This window comes from Schistocerca nitens, chromosome 3 (assembly GCF_023898315.1).
Source record: "Schistocerca nitens isolate TAMUIC-IGC-003100 chromosome 3, iqSchNite1.1, whole genome shotgun sequence".
Classification (NCBI taxonomy): domain Eukaryota; kingdom Metazoa; phylum Arthropoda; class Insecta; order Orthoptera; family Acrididae; genus Schistocerca; species Schistocerca nitens.
The window spans coordinates 920,757,930-920,777,041 of record NC_064616.1 but is presented as its reverse complement, the minus strand read 5'-3'; the positions used below and the strand labels follow the sequence as shown (position 1 = coordinate 920,777,041).

The 19,112-nt window shown below is 37.2% G+C and overlaps 1 protein-coding gene across 2 annotated transcripts in view; it reads right to left on the bottom strand.

Annotated features, from left to right (window-relative positions):
• Nucleotides 1-19,112, bottom strand: part of LOC126248986 (neither inactivation nor afterpotential protein G-like) — a 194,180-nt gene that overhangs the window by 100,142 nt on the left and 74,926 nt on the right. Inside the window, exon 5 of one of the 2 annotated variants that reach the window (XM_049950549.1) lies at nt 5,632-5,862. The exons of the other annotated variant lie outside the window; for it this stretch is intronic. Within the exon in view, the coding sequence (XP_049806506.1) occupies nt 5,632-5,862 (231 nt within the window). The remainder of the gene's footprint in view (nt 1-5,631; nt 5,863-19,112) is intronic. 2 annotated transcript variants of the gene reach the window in all.

The window sequence follows — 19,112 nt, the reverse complement described above, 5'->3', positions numbered from 1 at the left end:
AACTTAAATTCTGTTGCTGACTTATAAACAAATATAAATTCTATAGTAATTATAAACGTTTGGAAGACAAAATACTAGCATTCTGTAAATATTTATTTGGCTCTATTCGAAAACATGTTAGAAAGCCAGCCCTTGATATATTCCAAAGTAAATAGCAGTTTTGTCAAAAGCATTGTTTGCATAACTGTATATGTTAATTTCATCAGGTAAACAAATAATTTGGTTTAACCTTTGTAGTAGAAGAAACTGTTAAAAAGAATCAATTTTTTTATGTATTCAGTTAATTTAATGAGTTAAGTTGTAACTGTAATTTCTGTTAATTTAATTTCAAACAATGTGCAGTTTTAGCACCTGTTACTGTGATGATATACACAGGCCTGATTTTTGGTCATGAGACAGTCAATCCATGGCCGAGTTTCAGACAAGAAACCTACATCGATTAGAACAACAACTATGCTTCAACTTAACTTGAAATGAATGTTACACAATTAGACCTTGTTTTAAAACAATGACAGTGTCTGTTCCATACATAGCTTTCTATTCTTCAAGAACTGTGAACTTTTTGGTTAGCTTTCTACTGCTCATAGATGTTCAACAGTAAACTATTGTAGCAATATGAGGGTGGCAGCCTGAAAACTATTAATGAGGCTTATCGAAAGTTAAACAACAGTGCACTGGCCATATTAAATATGTATATGGGGGGTTGTGAAAAGTGAAAGTACAGCTATATTGTTTACAGTAGACAGTACCGCACTTCAAACCCCTGTTTTTTCAGCCAGTACTTAAAAAAATAATGGATCTGTGTCTTATATATAGATCTCTCTCTCTCTCTCTCTCTCTCTCTCTCTCTCTCTCTCTCTCTCTCTCTCTCTCTCTCTCTCTGTGTGTGTGTGTGTGTGTGTGTGTGTGTGTGTTCTGTATGTAATAAATAATTATTGATTTGAAGATGGATAGAAGGTAGCACCATACTGACAATAGCATTGTGTAGTGGAACTTTGACACATCTGGAAAGATGATATATCCACCAGGCATAGCTGTGAGGTCATAAGAAAACTAGTTTCCTAGCCTTGGTTCTATGGAGAAATAGTGAGTCAATCACAAATTCTGCTTTTTCGAAACAGACACAAGTATAGCTGTTTCTTGTGATTGATTTCCATGTTAAAACTATGGGCACAAAGCACCTAGTTTCATAAGCCATTATACTTCTTAATAGACATTTTTACATATAGGATGAAGATGTGGTATTGATTCCTACCATTACCAAATGATCCATTAAAACTACAGTGTTCCACAACATGTACCCAACCAGCTGAAAATGCTTTCTGTGAGTGGTTATTGCACATTCACGCTGAACATAGGAGGTGGTCAGTTTATTGTGACTGGATCATGTATTAACCACTTTGTAGAAATTAATGAAAGTGTGGGAGCATGTTGTCAGAGGTCTGCCAGGCATGGACAGAAAGCTGGACATCATATGGTGTGAGGTCGGCATGACTATAGCGCTCCACTACATGAAGGATTTGAAGGAAAGGGAAAAGACGCTGTGTGTCAATCAATGAGTGGTTGTGGTGCACTGGTGGTGTTTGCTATTACAACATGGTCAAAGACAACATTTGGAAGATTTGACATTGAGAACAATTATACAAAAGCTGGGAGGAGGACAAAGTGTAATGGGTGTAGCTCAGGAGTTTGCTACTGTTCACAGCATTATTTCACGTGCATGCGGAGCATTCTGGACTACATACATTGCTATCCTGAGGAGATGAAATGGTTGACAGTGGTCAACCACAATAACAGATGACCTCTATATTGTGCAACAGGCAAGAAGAGACCTACATCAAACAGCAGGTACAAGAGATGGAACTACAAGGGATATACTCTCACGTTCCACATTAGCAGGGCAACTGCATTGTGGAGGTGGTCTCTTTACCTGATCACTACTATGTTATGTTCTGTTGACACCTGCACATTGGAGGCACCGTTTGCTATGGTATCAAGAGCATAGGTAGTTGACCGATGAGGAATGGGGTCATATGCTCTACTCGGATGAGAGCAGATTCAGTATGAATAGTGATTCTGTGCATATCTTAACATGGCCATAGGTGGGAACACTTAATGCATCCAGAAATATTATCAAACATGAGCATTTCGGTGGTTCATGTGATATGCTGTGGTGAGTCCTAATGATGCATGGGTGTCATGACATCCAAATCTTTGAACATGCTACACTCACTTTTCAACATTACTGCAAAACAGTACCGCTTTCCCAGGTGTGTCTTTTCAGGGCTGCATTTGGGCCTGACTTAATTTTTATGGATTGCTATGCATTACAGCATCAAACAGCACAGGTGGAGAAGCTCATGGAATGAGATGATATTCTGGGGATGGACATAATTCTCATTGATAAAATGTAGTATGCATTAGGTAGATGTACTGCAGCATGTCCGTGTGCACCAATGGCCATCCAGTAGTTGTCAGTCATGCTGGTGGAGGAATGGAATGCTTTACCACAAAAATTTCTTACAAAGCTTGTGGCCAGCATGGGAGTATTTTACAGAGCATGCACTGTGCTGCCAGTCTGCATTAGTATTCATAAAAGTGTAGGACCAACACCAGATTGCATCATAGCATGGTAATAAGACCACCCACAGCAAATGTTTTTTTTAAAAATGATGATTATTTGCTGTACTAGCAAAAACTCATTGGTTATAGGTCATGATGGTGATATTTCCAGTCACATGATCTTCTGAATGTGATCGAACCCACACTATAATGTGTGTGCCATTATGTGCATATTCAAGAGCCATGGATGGTGGTGGGCGGGGGGGGGGGGGGGGGGGGGGTGAGGAGTCCAGCAACAACAAGCAACATGCATAGTGCTGGTCTGAACACCAAAAACACATACTTAGCAGTGTATATTTATTAAAGTATCAGCCCAGGCATCTATAAAAATATGAGGGACAACTCCCAAGCCTGACAAACACATGGAAGAACACGATAATCCTAACCTAGAATTTTTATAATAAAGGTGTATGGATGTCTCTGATAACATTTGAATTTGAACTAACATGTGTATTTTGATAAAATAATATGCTTTCTCTAGACTTAAGTCCTTAGTCCAGTGCTTATGTAAGCTCTGTAGTAGTTGTAAATGGTTCAGAATATATATTTTTATAAAAGCGCACCCCAACAGCATGAGTTTGCATAGTTAGTTTCCAAATTAAAATTATAGATAGATAGATAATATTTTGCAAATGTTAAACACAGTTAGCCAATTGTCTATACCGATAAAAAAAAATAAAGAAACAAATGTGTAAATATTCCAGATGACAGCACTTTCGGTCATAACCTCTAAGTGTGGTTATAATTACAATCTTATATGTGAATACGCCAAGGCCAAGAGTGGCATGGCATGGATGTGACTTTTTTTTCTGTATGCACAACAGCATACTAATGGAGAAAATTCACTTTAAAGACACCTAGGCCACTTTATAGCAAGAAAGTAATTGTTTATTTAAATTATAATAACATGTGATGGTAAAATGTTAAGATATGGCTATCAGAATGATTCTAACAACTTAGTTCAGAGTATCCATCTGCACAGCACTGTAGCAATGAGATATGAAGCAGTATCAATGATGACAGCACCTTAGACCATCCTTCAACAATACACTTTCGCCCTCCAAAACACTCCCTTTTATATGTGTTGATAACAGTAAATTTGCCACAATTGATACAGCCAAAGAGAACAGTAAAAAAAAACTGTTAAATGTATGATAAATGGGGTTAAAAATTAGACAAACCTCAAGCAAAAGTATTAAAAGCTAATCTAAATCATGTAGATAAAAATTTTTCTATCCAGGTTGTCTACAGAGTCCCTTTTTATATCCTTTATCAGCAAACTTCTCATGATTCACCTGTAGTAGTATACAATCTATGTGTTTCATTTCTGAAATGATAGCACTTTACACTTTATCCAATTATTTTTTGCAATTCCAGATATATGTGACTTGCAACTATCAGAATAAAATAACACTACTGTTCCCTCACGCACATATAGAGCTACTGGGAGTATGACAGATAAATCTAGTCTCTCTAGAAAGCACCATAGTTCTTTTAATAAGACAAATGTTCTGTCACCTCTTAGATATATTCATTACAGGTCATCTTGATCTGTTACCCCATCTGTATAATAATTTTTTTCCATAAGTATATTTGTGATATTATGTCTCTCCCTCCATCTGCACAAATTACAAAGCCATAAATTTTTTCCAGAGGGTCTGCAACAAGGTCTCTCCCTCTCAACCTTAGTCAATTTGGATGATGTAGTGATTCTGATATATCATTCATCCTCATAGCTTTCTAGGAAAGCATCAAAAACACTATCCAGAATTTTTGATCCAGTGTTTATCACACATTTCAGCTACTCTAAGTATAAATGCAGATATCTTGTGTGACCATATCATATCCAGACTTTTTAGTGAATTTGTGGCATTTTCCACATTTTTTGATATTTATCAATTTTTTTCTTGTGTATACACATAAATATACTCTTATTGCTTACATGATCGGATGCTTGCTATTTTCTTCATGCCATCCAACTTTGATACAAAGCCCCAATCCAGCCAGGGTATATACTTATTCCTCCAAATGGTTACACTTGTACATGTCAAAACTTATTCTAAAACACACACATGTACATGGATTGCAGTTGGAGGTAGTGTGTTGATGTTATTCTACTATAAACACATCATAGCACAGTTACACTATTTCACTTGTTAGCTTTCAGCAGGAACCATCTCTCCCTTGCTTCACCAATGCCAAAGGCGCGATTGGAGGTGACGGCAGCATTGGATGTAACATAGGGAAAGTCACCTTTCAATCACTACCCTGGAACGTACGTGGGTCAATACATACCAAACATGATCCAGGAATTGTTGTGCATATAGATCCACCCAAAGCATTACCCTAGACTTTGGGCAGGCAGATGGAAACTCACTATTGCAAATTTTCTCAAAGTATTAGCTTTGTTGCTTTGCTACTTTCTTCCTATTGGTGACAACTTTGCCATTTTCATCATTGATTACACATAATTTTTCTATGTCTGCTGTTTGTTCATGATGTTGCTTCACAATTCAGTAGATTTCTTGCTCTCCAGAAGTTGCTTTAAATTTACCACATATGTCACTTAAGTGGACTGACACTGTTGCCACAACTGTCTTCTTGGCTGCACTCTTACGTTGATGATAAATATTCCAATTTTTGTCTGTAACTTTTGATATGGTTGCTGTTTAAAATGCACAGCTTTCTTCACTTTCTCAGTCCATAAACATATGTGGTGATTGTTCTTAGCCTCATATTTTAGGAAATATGCATTTCTTCCAATATTTAAACTGTAAGCCTAAATGTATTTTGCATTCTGTAAGTACTCACCTACAGATCTCAATCTCTGTGTGATAATATGAAAAAATAAATATGCAATGGCTGTCTTCAAAATTTCCATTGACATTCTGCTTGTACATTACATATAAATAGTAGAAATGAGGTGTCCCTGAGTGAAACCTGGGTTTGAAATATGTTATTTTACAAGCTTTAGTAAAATGAGTAAAAAAACTGAGTGCCATTTTATACCTTACTAACTGCTGTATTCAGAAGCACTTCTAAATTTGTCTGCCCCAAGGCTGGTAACAAATAACCATGAAGACTGCTCCATCGTTCTCCTTTGTGTATTGTGCTTTGTATTAGATTAAATTTTATTTCCCCATTAGGTAATTCCAATTCTTTGCCAGCATTCAGAAAAGCATCAGCTAATTTCATTTCTTCTGGATCAACAGTATTTAGTGGAATTGTCTGGCTTTGCATCTGAAAATATAGTGTTTATTACATTCATTTAAGGTGAAAAGAGGTAAATGAGTGCAGCAAAAGTTAGAAAAATTATTTTGGAAACTAACATGTGTAACTGCCATGACTGCCACCGACACAATGGTGCCCAGTAACCCTAAGTGTTATCTTTCTCCTATTTTTTCTTTGTCATTTTCTAGGAACATACCATAAAAGCATATTGAAAACTTGAATTAAACAGACCTCACTCTACATATTTTTTCAATGTTTTTCAACACTTGGAAGACTCTTCTCAAATTCACTCTGAAAGACAACATTTAACAGCAGCCACAAAGATAGTGGTCAAATTAGCAGTAAGTGCACTAACTTTGAATTCATATGCACAAGCATAAGCAATGTGCATGGCATCTGCATTAAGAAAAAAGTTACATGCTTTCACTGAGGTGGAAGGAACATTATGAATTTTCAGTGATAGGTGTAAGGCATCAAAATACTCTCAGAAAAGTTAGGGCTACCATACATTCATCATAAAAAAAGAGGACAGTGCACATAAAAAGAGGATGGTACACATTAAAAAGAGGATACACTTTATCAATAAAATCATGTGGCTTACAACTTAAAAATTAACAATGTAAAACTACCCTAAACTAAATGAGTGACTTTCTTTGGGTATTTTAAGACTAAATATGCAGTACTTTGACAGTTTATTTGTTGTAACTACACACAGTTATCCCATTATTGTCTTTTTCACTTTTATGCCTTGAATATTTGGAGGATGAAGAAATCTTCCTAAACAGTTTTTTGTTTCCCAGCATTATTCATAAAAGCTCAGGTAGTTCAAGTGTTTGAAATTATACTGGACACACACAAAACCTTTTATGTTTTCTGTTTTAAATCTATTCCTGTCTTTGGTCCACTGTGTGTTTACAAGAGGAAAGGCACATTCTGTGTTAGCATTATGCCTAGATATAGGAAAAAAGAATTACAATTTTTAGCAGTTCAGAATAACAAACATCACTAGATGGCTGACTGAAATATTCACACCACAGTTCAGCTGCTGGTTGGTTTTTTTCCTTTTATAGTCTTTCAAAAATTTTATAAAATTATGAAACTGATAAAAGTACAATTTATCATTATTAGTAACATTTGTTTGCTCATTGGGATACTGTGACACAGCTTTGAACATCCTCCCAAATAGGAATTCTTGACAGCTGCATCCACTCGAAAAGTCTGAACTGTTGATACTGAGACAAGCACTTCTGTCGATATTCAATAGCAGAACTATACACGACTGTCATCTCTTTGTCAAAGCTGTCACACTACTGTGAGTGACCTTCTTCTCTTCTATGTGTAAGTATTAACTTTATTTCTAAGGGCATATAATTATGTTTATACCCTCCATTAGGAGTTTCTAAAGTAGATTCTAAAACAGAAATAGCTTCAGCAACAGAATTTGCTATTAATTACAGTGATGAGTGATATTCTTTGTTCAAAAATTGCATTCTTTTCTTGGAGACCACAAAAAAGAGGTCATTTTGTAGATTTTTATGAAATCCAGCCAGACACTTTTTCTTGCCTCATAAAGAGGACATGTGTGGGAAAAAGAAAATGTATAGTAATTCTAAGAAAAGTCACCTGTTACACAAACGCTCTGTTAATATTTACATCAAAATGTAATAACTTCTGTGTGAATTGCATGTATCCATTCTATCATCAGTCACCAGAAAATATTCCAGGGAATGAATAAGCACTCTGTTTTCAGGCCACAAGTGGCCCATCAGGACCATCTGACCACCATGTCATCCTCAGCTAACGATGCAGATAGGAGGGGCCTATGTTCAGCACACCGCTCTCCTGGTCATTAGGATGGTTTTCTTTGACCGGAGCCACTACTAGTCGGTCAAGTAGCTCCTCAATTGGCATCACGAGGCTGAATGCACCCCAAAAAATGGCAACCGCACATGGCAGCCTGTACGGTCACCCATTCAAGTGCCGGCCACACCCAACAGCACTTAACTTTGGTGACCTGATGGGAACCAGTGTATCCACTGTGGCAAAGATGTTGCCCAATGGAATGAATACTCAATATAAAAACTATCTGTACATGGCAGAAAATAGCTATTAGAAAAATTTTCAAAAGAACTTGCTGCTTTGAGTTATCTAAAGCAGAGGGTATTTTGACAGTTCCATCAAAATACTATTTACTAAAACACACTGAGAAATATGTAAGAAACCTCTCTATACATGAACATCAGCCCAAATTCAGGTTCCATAGAAATAAATAAGATTAAAACACAACTATCTAATATCAAATCACAAATACGTAAAAGATTACTGCAGTTTATTACGGAAAATATCGTCATTTAATAGCAATAAAGTAGTGATAATGTATGATTGCTGCAGTAAGAGAGGCCATAACTAGGAATGAGATATGAGAGTGGTTGTCTCAAGAAGATCTTGAGGCATTTCTCCTAAACTATGCCTCATGAAACTCTCGGGAACGGCCGTGCGGTTAAAGGCGCTGCAGTCTGGAACCGCGAGACCGCTACGGTCGCAGGTTCGAATCCTGCCTCGGGCATGGATGTTTGTGATGTCCTTAGGTTAGTTAGGTTTAACTAGTTCTAAGTTCTAGGGGACTAATGACCTCAGCAGTTGAGTCCCATAGTGCTCAGAGCCATTTTGAACTCTCGGGAATGTAAGCATGCTTCTGATACAATAATTACATGGCACTGAGGACAGCAACAGGCTTAGACATCTTGCAGAATGGCCCAATTGGCTGAGTCATAAAAAGAGATGTAGCTTACATCTACAAGAAACAGTAGACACTTACTCTGGTAGGCCTGCAACAGCAAACACCACACGAAGAAAATCTGATCATTTCATTTGTTTGATATGAGTGAGAAGGAATGGAATATATATAGTGTACACCAAAAGGAAATAATGGGCCTGGAAATATTTTACAGTTATCCCTGAAAAAAGTGGAACTTTGTATGGAGTATTCCTAGGCTCATCACTTATTTGTGTCTTATTGGTGCAAATATGACTAATGGCAGAGTGTTACTGATTTTCTAGGGGAGAAAATAACATACATATGTTATGGATAAAACCATCTGGTTGTGTCTCCATATGCATAATATGTATTAGACCTGTTTCCTTTGTAGTAGCCATATTGAATCACTTCCTTACACAACTACCTTTGCTCTCTCTTCAATAACACCAAGTATAGAATGTATTTGGACATCTGGATATTATGACTGTGGAGCTTGTTTAGGAGACAAATTATTGTGCTAAGAAGAAATGTGACACCGATTGTAGATGCTACATTTATTTTACATGGGAATTATGCAAAATAATTAAAAATGGATCATTGCATCAAATAAAATGAAACTGTAACCAAGCACCAATCTTAGACATGCAACCAGTATTCAACATTACGGTTTTCATTTTTTCTATTAATAATTCATGTGGTCAAATTATCATACTAACATGGACAGACTAAATCCAGGAAATTAAGGCCCACCACACACTGCATACAGCAGGGGCAGAACAGAGGCACAGCAGAGGAGAAGAGCGTCTGCAGTTCAGCATGGTGTATTCACACAGTTCAGCACATCCTGCATATCCACTGTAAACCTTTTCATGTAGTTAGGTTTAGATTCTGAGTCTGATCCAGAACATGTGATTTACTTTTTATTCTTATTTTGTGCATATAAAAGCAGTGAAAGGTCTCTGTGAAGCAGCAAGTACAACCAAAAGCAAAGAACGTATGATGAATGTGTGGTGTCTGTGGTGATTACTGCTCAACTACTCAAGGAAAACTTCTGATTAAACTGATGACAGTTTGAAGGAATTCACATGATGATAGAGGAAACCTTAAAACTTGCAAGACCCCATATCTACTAAAGAAAAGTTAGAGGTATGTTTAAAGTATGCAGTAAAAATCTAACTTATTTTTCTCTCAATATTTATTATAATTAAGAGAAAAAATTTCAATGTAAATTCAAGAATTCAAAGAAACTGTATACATTTGACATATTTACTCATGAAGTTCATGCAGTATGTTCAAACGCATTTCAGCACAATAACTTTCTGAAGTAGTAGCTGATCTGGTAGATGCTGAATGGTTATTCACATATAGTTTCGATGTTCTCCAAATAGGTGAATTGTAAGAGGATGATAATGATGTTCATAATTGATGTGGTATCATTGATTTACATAATATTTCCTCTTGTTTTTCTTATGTGATCTGTAGCACTTTTTTCTTCATTGGCATCTGGTTGGCTTTTGGAATTTCTTTGACTGAGAGATACACTGATATGAAAAATTGATACAAATCATCTTCTTCTTGTTTGACTGCATTCCCAAATAAATTGTCTCATTTCTTAGCTCTCTCTTCACAGCTGTTTATGCTCTCAAGTATCACATTATTGGCATCAACTGTTTTCTTTTGGCAATGTCTGTTATGGATCATCCAGTATTTCATTACATTTTATTCCTGTGATGTCATTGTCTCTGTCATAATTTGTAATAGTCATTCTATTGTGATCAGTATCCATCATATTTGTTGTTGTTGTGTTCCTGTTTGTCAAATTTGGAATTAAAAATTCCATCTGTTTTTCATATGTTGATGGGAAGACTGAGGTAAGTTCTTGCAAAAACTAATACTTACAATTTCTACAATGTAATTCCTCTGCTATTTTCGCCCATATTTCTTCCTTCAACTTTTCCTCATGTAGTCTGTATCACTGTTATCATGAAGCATTGAGTCATCCTGAACTAAATGAATGAAATATTCCATCATTAAATATTTTTCATACAGTCAACAAGAGTTAACTGTGGTTGGAGATGTGCATACTGCTGCCAAAAGCTCAATACTGGCAAAGCATAACCTGATGAAACATCTGACACACTGACGACAGTTGCAGCGGGTGCAAAGGAAAACTGTTCTGCTTGGACAAATGACAGAGTCCTTCCCAGCTTCATGACTGCACTGTGCCTCTGCTGTGTCTTTATGTGGTGCCTCATTGGATTGCATGCTTTACAAACGTTGGATCCCCTTTGCTCTGCTGCTGTTGTGTGCAGGACTAAAGTGTTGTGCAGCAAAGGCAGTTTGACATTGAAGATTGGGTGAAGATGAGTAACTGTGTGAATATTGACAAAACAGACAAAGCTGAAAATGCTACATTATGTCTTACTTACAAAAATAGGAACACAAGATTACAAAGAGCATACACTTTGTCAGATTAAGTGGAATCATAAACAGAGATAACTACACTTCGAAGGTATTTATTAATTCCTTCTACCAATTTCGATATCAACACTGGCAATATTTTACCCCTGGCTTCTGAAAGTGGCTTCATCACATTAGTTTTATTTGCAGTAGGATTACTTTTAGTGCAGGATTCTAAAATGTTCCATAAATTTTCAGTATACCAAAATCAAGAGATTGTGGAGTGTCTTAAGCTGCTCGGAGTGTTCCACAGCAACCCAATTACAGTATTTGTTACATTATGGTTACTACCATTGTCCTGTTGATAGATAAAATTTGTTTCATCTACATCTACACTATGCAAGCCACATTTTGGTGAGTGGTGGAGAGTACTTCACATACAACTCTTTTCAATCTGAAAATAGTAACTTAACCATTTCTTTCCAATTAAATGCAAGTTAAAGATTTCACCCCAGCTTATTACGCAACCTCAAGCAAGTGCTGACTTACCTCCATTCATTATTGTTGGAATTACTATACATGTCTGGGCTACTGCTCTGCATGTGCTAGTTATTTGTATTTACACATTGGATGGATTGTAATCATGGCCTATTGCTATAATGTGGAGCAAGTCAGTTCCACAGTTATAGTATACTCAATCAGTGAAAAATATGGTAAAATTCTGACCATAACAGCTATCACCTGCTACTCATCTCAACTGTGGCAAATTATGTATTTATCTTTTCCTATGTTTTCTTAGTAGTATATTTCTACAATTTTGGGCATGTTTTTCTATTTAAGAGATTTAATCTTACATTATTTTAACTGTATGTGTAAATCAGGCATTCTGTTGTGCAGTTTTAATTTACGCTGAACAACCAGCTGCACAGCTCATTAAAGGGTCAGCGTCTGTAGGTTAAATGTCAGCAGCGTAGCGAGTTGCATATCTAGGTTTCTATCTGCTTTTATACTTTACTTCTTCAGTTAGTCTTGCTGGCTGGGTAGTATGTGTGCATGCTGTATATGGATGCAGGAGTCACTGGCCACAGTTTGTAAACACGTGCATGCACTTTTAGCTACAGTCAGCCACCTTCAGGCTGGTGCAGTGGTGGAGAATTTGGTGGTGGTGGTTAGTGTTTAACGTCCCGTTGACAACGAGGTCATTAGAGACGGAGCGCAAGCTTGGGTTAGGGAAGGATTGGGAAGGAAATCGGCCGTGCCCTTTCAAAGGAACCATCCTGGCATTTGCCTGAAATGATTTAGGGAAATCACGGAAAACCTAAATCAGGATGGCCAGAGACGGGATTGAACCGTCGTCCTCCCGAATGCGAGTCCAGTGTGCTAACCACTGCGCCACCTCGCTCGGTGAGAATTTGGTGCACCCCATCGGATACCTCAGGTATTATGTTTCACCCACAGGTGCTGCACCTCCTGGTGTACCCAACATGGTGGATCCGCCATCACAGCAGGGTGAGTGGTGGGTGGTAATGCATTTGTGTAATTTAAGGAGGTGGGCTAATATGGAGACTGGCTGTCAGGCCTCATCTATTTTTCCTGTGAGGGAACAGGTGGTGTTCCTTTTGCAGGATCCAAGCACACACATGTGAGCATGGGTTTGCTAATTATTGAAAGGTCAAATATTAGGCATGTTATGGAAACCCTTGCAAAGATAGCATTTGTGGCCAGAAAGAAAGTCAGTGTGCACTTGGTATGTCTGCCAGGGGGCCTCATGCAAGATATGGAGGAGTCCTTGCCTTTGGTTATTGAGTGTGCAGGGTGCAGTTATCCACAAGTTGTGGCTCACATTGACACATTGTGCATGGGTTCTGAGACCATCCTCAGTTCATATGGACAGTTAGTGGAAGCAGTGAAGACTGCTGGCCTCATGTGGAGTGTCCAAGCACAACTTGCAACTTACAACATTTTTGCCTTAGCTCATCTGTGTCCTTTGGTTTGGAGCTGAGTGGATGGTCTCAACCAAGGGCTTCATTGAATCTGTGACAGTCTTATCTGTGGATGTTTGGACCTGTCTTATCAAGTGGGGAATTGTAGGGCTCCCTTTGATAGGTCAGGGATGCACTACGCACAGGAAGCAGCTACTCAGTTGTGAAGAGCATTTTATTTTTTTTTTTTTTTTTTTTTTTTTAAGGCTAGGTGGTACAGAGTAAAAACACTGTGACTGTCAAAATTTTATCAGTAAATTGTCAAAGTATTAGTAACAAAGTTCCTGAATTTACTGTCCTCAAAAATTTCTCATATTCAAATTATTCTCAGGGAAGAGAGCTGGCTGAAACCAAAAGTAGAAACCTCTTAGATATTCAGTGAGTCACGGAATGTACATTGAGAAGACAGATTTGATGCCATATGAGGCAGTTGCAGTTGACAAAAATATTTTCTCTATTGAGGTCGAATTTGAGGGTGACAGTGAAGTTATCTGGTCATGCATAACAGGTCTAGGTGGAATCAAGTTAATTGTTCGATGTTTTTACTGTCCACCCAACTCCACTGTGATGGTTTTAGAGTCATTCAAAGAAAGTCCATGGCAAGTGGCATGTAAGTACACAGATCATGAAATACTAGTTGGAGGCAGTTTTAAGCTAATGAGTACAGGCTGTGACATCCATGGATTCACTGCTGGGGGTACAGACAAGACAGTCTTGCAAAGTACTTTTGAACACATTTTCCGAAAACTGTCTTGAGCAGCTGGTTCAGCAGCCAACATGCAGTGGAAATATTTTAGACCTTGTGGCTACAAACAGGCCTAACACCAATGACAGTGTCATTATAGAGATAGAGAATAGTTATCATGATATCGTCAGAGTGGCTATGGTTACTGAAGTTAATAAATGGATCAAGAAAGCTAGGTAAGTATTTCTGCTAGAAAGAGCAGATAAGCAGTTGTTAGCATCTCACTTACACAATAATTTGGTAAAATTTAGTTCCAGTATGATGCATGTAGAGGAATTATGAGCAAAATTTAAACAGACTGTAAATTGTGCTCTGGAGAATTATGTGCCTCGTAAGTGGTTTAAGGATGGAAAACATCTACTGTGGATTAACAATGAAATTTGTAAAATGCTGAAAAAATGAAGGCTGTTGCACTCTTGGTTCAAAAGAGAATTCATAGATAACAACAGGAAAAAATTAGTAGAGATTTGTGTGTCTGCAGAAAGATCTATACAGGAAGCACACAATAACTACCAGCATCATACCTTAGCAAAAGATCTGGCAAAGAACCCAAGAAAATTCTGGTCCTACATAAAATCACTTGTTGAACACTCTGGTGAGGCAGTGCAAGACAGCAAAAGGAAAGCTGAAGCTTTAAATTTTATATTTAAGAAATTTACATCAGGAGAATCATACTAACATACCATCATTGGACCATCACACACACACAAGGACAACTTAGCAGTAGGCATCTCTGGTACAGGGCGGCAAATACATATAAGTTGCCAGCTCCAGATGGACTCCAAATTCACTTTTACAAAGAGTACTCTTTGGAGTTGGCCACTTAGCTTGCTTTCACCATGAATCACTCACCCAAGTTGAAGCCCAAGCAACTGGAAAGAAAGTGCTGGTAACTCCTGTATAAAAGAGTAAAAGAAAGGACCCAAAAAATTAATGACCAATATTCTTAACAACAGTTTGCTGAAGAATTGTTGAACTTATTCTCAGTATGAATAAAATAAATGTCCTTGATATGGAAAGGCTTTTGTCCATGAATCAGTATGATTTTAGAAACCATCACTCATACAAAATTCAGCAGCCCTTTTCCCATATGAAATATGAAGAACTATGGATTAAGGTCAACAGGCAGATTCTAGATTTCTGAAAAGAATGTGACACAGTGTTCTATTGCAGGCTGTTAACAAAGGTACAAACATAGGGAGTGTTCATAAATAATAGAAACCAGTACAGATGATGAGTGCTCATCAAAGAGAAGGGTATTGTCAGGAGTGCCCCAGGCAAGTGTGATACTTCCATTATAATTTTGCATATTCATAAATGATCTGGTGGATGGTGTGGGTCGCTATCTGTGGCTGATTGCTGATGATGCTGTGATGTACAGGAAGGTGTCATGATTGAGTGACTTTAGGAGGATACAATATGACTTATACTAAATTTCTAGCTGTTGTAGTGAATGGCAGTTTGCCCTAAATGTAGAAAAATGTAAGTTAATGCAGATGAGTAGGAAAAACAAACCCATAATGTTCAAATATAGCATTAGTACTGTGCTATTTGACAAAGCCACATTTTTTAATTGTTTGGGCATAACATTGCAAAATGATATGAAATGGAAAGAGCATGTAGGGATTGTAGCAGGGAAGGCAAATGGTCGACTTCAGTTTATAGAGAGAATTTTGGGAATGTGTGGTGTGTCTGTAAAGAAAACTGCATAGAAGATATTAGTGCAACCTATTATTGAGTGCTACTTGGGTGTTTGGGATCCACACCTGTTTGTATTAAAGTAAGATATTGAAACAACTCAGAGGCTTGCCACTAGATTTGTTGCTGGTAGGTTCGAACAACATGCAAGTATTATGGAGATGCTTTCAGGAACCCAAATCAAATAGGAATACCTGGGGGGAAGGCAAGGTACACTATTGAGGAAATTTAGAGAAGCTGGCTGCACAACAATTCTACCCTGCCAGTGTATATTTTGTGTAAGGACCACAAAGGTAAAGAAAGAGAGATTAGTGCCCATACAGAGACATCTAGAGAGTTGTTCTTCCCCGGCTCTGTTTGCGGGTGGAACAGGAAAGGAAATGACTACCATGTACCATATGGTTACTTACAAGTACACATATATGTATACACACATTTTATATTATATTGTTTCATATTCAGAAATTTTGCTGTGGAGTTGAAGAAGTTGTCAAGCAGATACGCTTTCAATTTGAATTTAAAGCTAAGTTTATTATTTATCAAATTATTTTCATCACTGGGTAGGTGATCAAAGATTTTTATAGCTGAATACTCCTTTCTGTGCCACACTAAGGCTAAATGAGAGATACTGTATATTATTTCTGCTTCTAGTATTATATTTATGAATATCACTGCTGTTTTCAAACTGTGAATGATTGTTGAATCAGACTTCATAAGTGCATAAAAATACTGTGATACTGTCTTTCAAAATTCCCAACTGTTTAAATAGATCTCTGCAAGAGATTCTAGAGTGGACACCACATGTCATTCTTGTTATATGTTTCTGTGCAACAAACACTTCTTTCCTCAATGATAAGTTACTACAGAATATAGTACCACAAGACATTAGTGAATGAAAACAGAAAAAGAAATTGAAATTTTTGAAATTTTCATCATCAAAATCTGGTATGATCCATAGTGGAGAAATTGTGAGCTTAGACATTTAGGAATTTCTTTAATATATGACTTCCAATTCAGGTTCTTATGAAATAAACACCTGATAATTTAGAATGTCCTGTTCATTTATTGATTTAGCCTCCTGCATTATTCTTAATGGTGTGATCAGACTGCAGAAAATATTATTGCATTTATTGTGTTTCATGTCAGTTTAGTTACATTCCATTTCCAGAGAACCAGTGATTAATTTTCGAGAAAATATTATTTACATTTTAATACACTGAGGTTACTTCAGTAGGCTTGATTATAAAGCTTACATCATCAGTGAAGAGAATTATTCCTGCTCCTTGGATAAGTCAACACTCCTATGTCACATAGCAACAATGGATACAAACTTCAACAATGTAATAAGTGCTCTGAATATCTGTCATAAATTTTCCCCTTAATCACACTAAACATAGTACTCAACATGTAATTATTACAAATAACATTGAAAATGTGCGGTGCATCTAATAATTTGGCCAGGGACTGTAGGATGGAAGATCATATCATATAATAAGAACAAAAGTAGAACCAATATCAATCCCTGTGGTACATTCATAGAGATTATTTTCCATTCTGAGATGCTGTTATATCACATTCACAGCTGAAGTTTCTTGAGGCTACATTCTGCATATTTCTAGTTAGGTGGGATGAAACCCAGTCTTACAAAGCATGTCAAGAAATGTGGAGCCCTGATGCTCCTTTCTCATTGTGTATGCGAAGCAGTGTACTGTAGATGTAATAACTGCTCCCTAGGAGAAAATCTATCAGGTTAAAAAACACACTGAATAGCTGAAACAAATGTTGTTGTTGCATGTGTGAAATTAAGCCATATTGAAACAAAAGTTTGTTTACAAAAGGAAATGATTTAAACAAACCCAGTTTGGATGATGTTAAAAAACCAATGCATTTTATTGTTTTCCATCAAATAAAGTCATACTGACTCTTATGTTGAGCTGCCATATGATCTGCCATGAAGGTCGCAGTTTGTAGTAATAGATGGCAAATCATCGAGTAAAACTGAAGTGATATCAGGTGTTCCCCAGGGAAGCATCCTGGGACCTCTGCTGTTCCTGATCTATATAAATGACCTGGGTGACAATCTGAGCAGTTCTCTTAGGTTGTTCGCAGATGATGCTGTAATTTACCATCTAGTAAGTTCATCCGAAGACCAGTATCAGTTGCAAAGCGATTTAGAAAAGATTGCTGTATGGTGTGGCAGGTGGCAGTTGACGCTAAATAATGAAAAGTGTGAGGTGATCCACATGAGTTCCAAAAGAAATCCATTGGAATTCGATTACTCGATAAATAGTACAATTCTCAAGGCTGTCAATTCAACTAAGTACCTGGGTGTTAAAATTACGAACAACTTCAGTTGGAAAGACCACATAGATAATATTGTGGGGAAGGCGAGCCAAAGGTTGCGTTTCATTGGCAGGACACTTAGAAGTTGCAACAAGTCCACCAAAGAGACAGCTTGCACTATACTTGTTCGTCCTCTGTTAGAATATTGCTGCGTGGTGTGGGATCCTTACCAGGTGGGATTGACGGAGGACATCGAAAGGGTGCAAAAAAGGGCAGCTCGTTTTGTATTATCACGTAGTAGGGGAGAGAGTGTGGCAGATATGATACGCGAATTGGTATGGAAGTCATTACAGCAAAGATGTCAGTCACCAACTTTCTCTTCCGAATGCGAAAATATTTTGTTGAGCCCAACCTACATAGGTAGGAATGATCATCTAAATAAAATAAGAGAAATCAGAGCTCTAACAGAAAGATTTAGGTGTTCGTTTTTCCCGCGCGCTGTTCGGGAGTGGAATGGTAGAGAGATAGTATGATTGTGGCTCGACAAACCCTCTGCCAAGCACTTAAATGTGAATTGCAGAGTAGTCATGTAGATGTAGATGTAGATAAGGTAAGAACTTAGTTTATTCAATGCATACTGAAAATAGTTTTTACTGAATTACAGATATAATTTATCATTAATAACAACAATATTATGAAAAGATTAGATTGCCACTCATCATATAGAGGAGACCTTGAGTCATAGACAGGCACAATGAAAATACTGCTACACACTTTAGCCTTCAGCCAAAAGGCATTCTTCTGAAGCAAAAAACACACACACATTCACACAAGTTCAGCTCACACACACATGACCAATGTCTCTGGTCACTGCGGCCACAGTGGCTAGAGACAGTGATCATGAGTGTGTGAGCTATGCTTTTTTATATAACTTATTAAACAATCTAATACCACAGTGTACTCCCATATCTCACATCTCACTATCAGTCACTGCACACACTATATGCACATTGTTTCATAAGCACAGCTTGGAGGTAAGTATTTCTAGAAAGGAAAAAGAAGGAAAAGGACATAAAGTGAAGGTGTTATGTGGAATGTTGGATGTTTTATAATCATAATTATTATTTTTTATTTGTATCACATTTTTTTATAAGACCCCTACTCTGTTTTGTCTACGTAATTCTTCAATGTATAAAATTTATTGCAAAGCAGATACTTTTTAGCTGCATTTTTAAATAAGTGTATTTTTGCAGTTTTTTAATCTCTTTTGGTAATTTATTGTACAGTTTTATTCCTTGGTAGAACATGCTGTTTTGAGTTTTATGTTTATTTTTTCTTGGTAAATGTAAGTTGAGTCTAGCTCTTGTTCCATGGTCATGGACAGAGCTGTTTG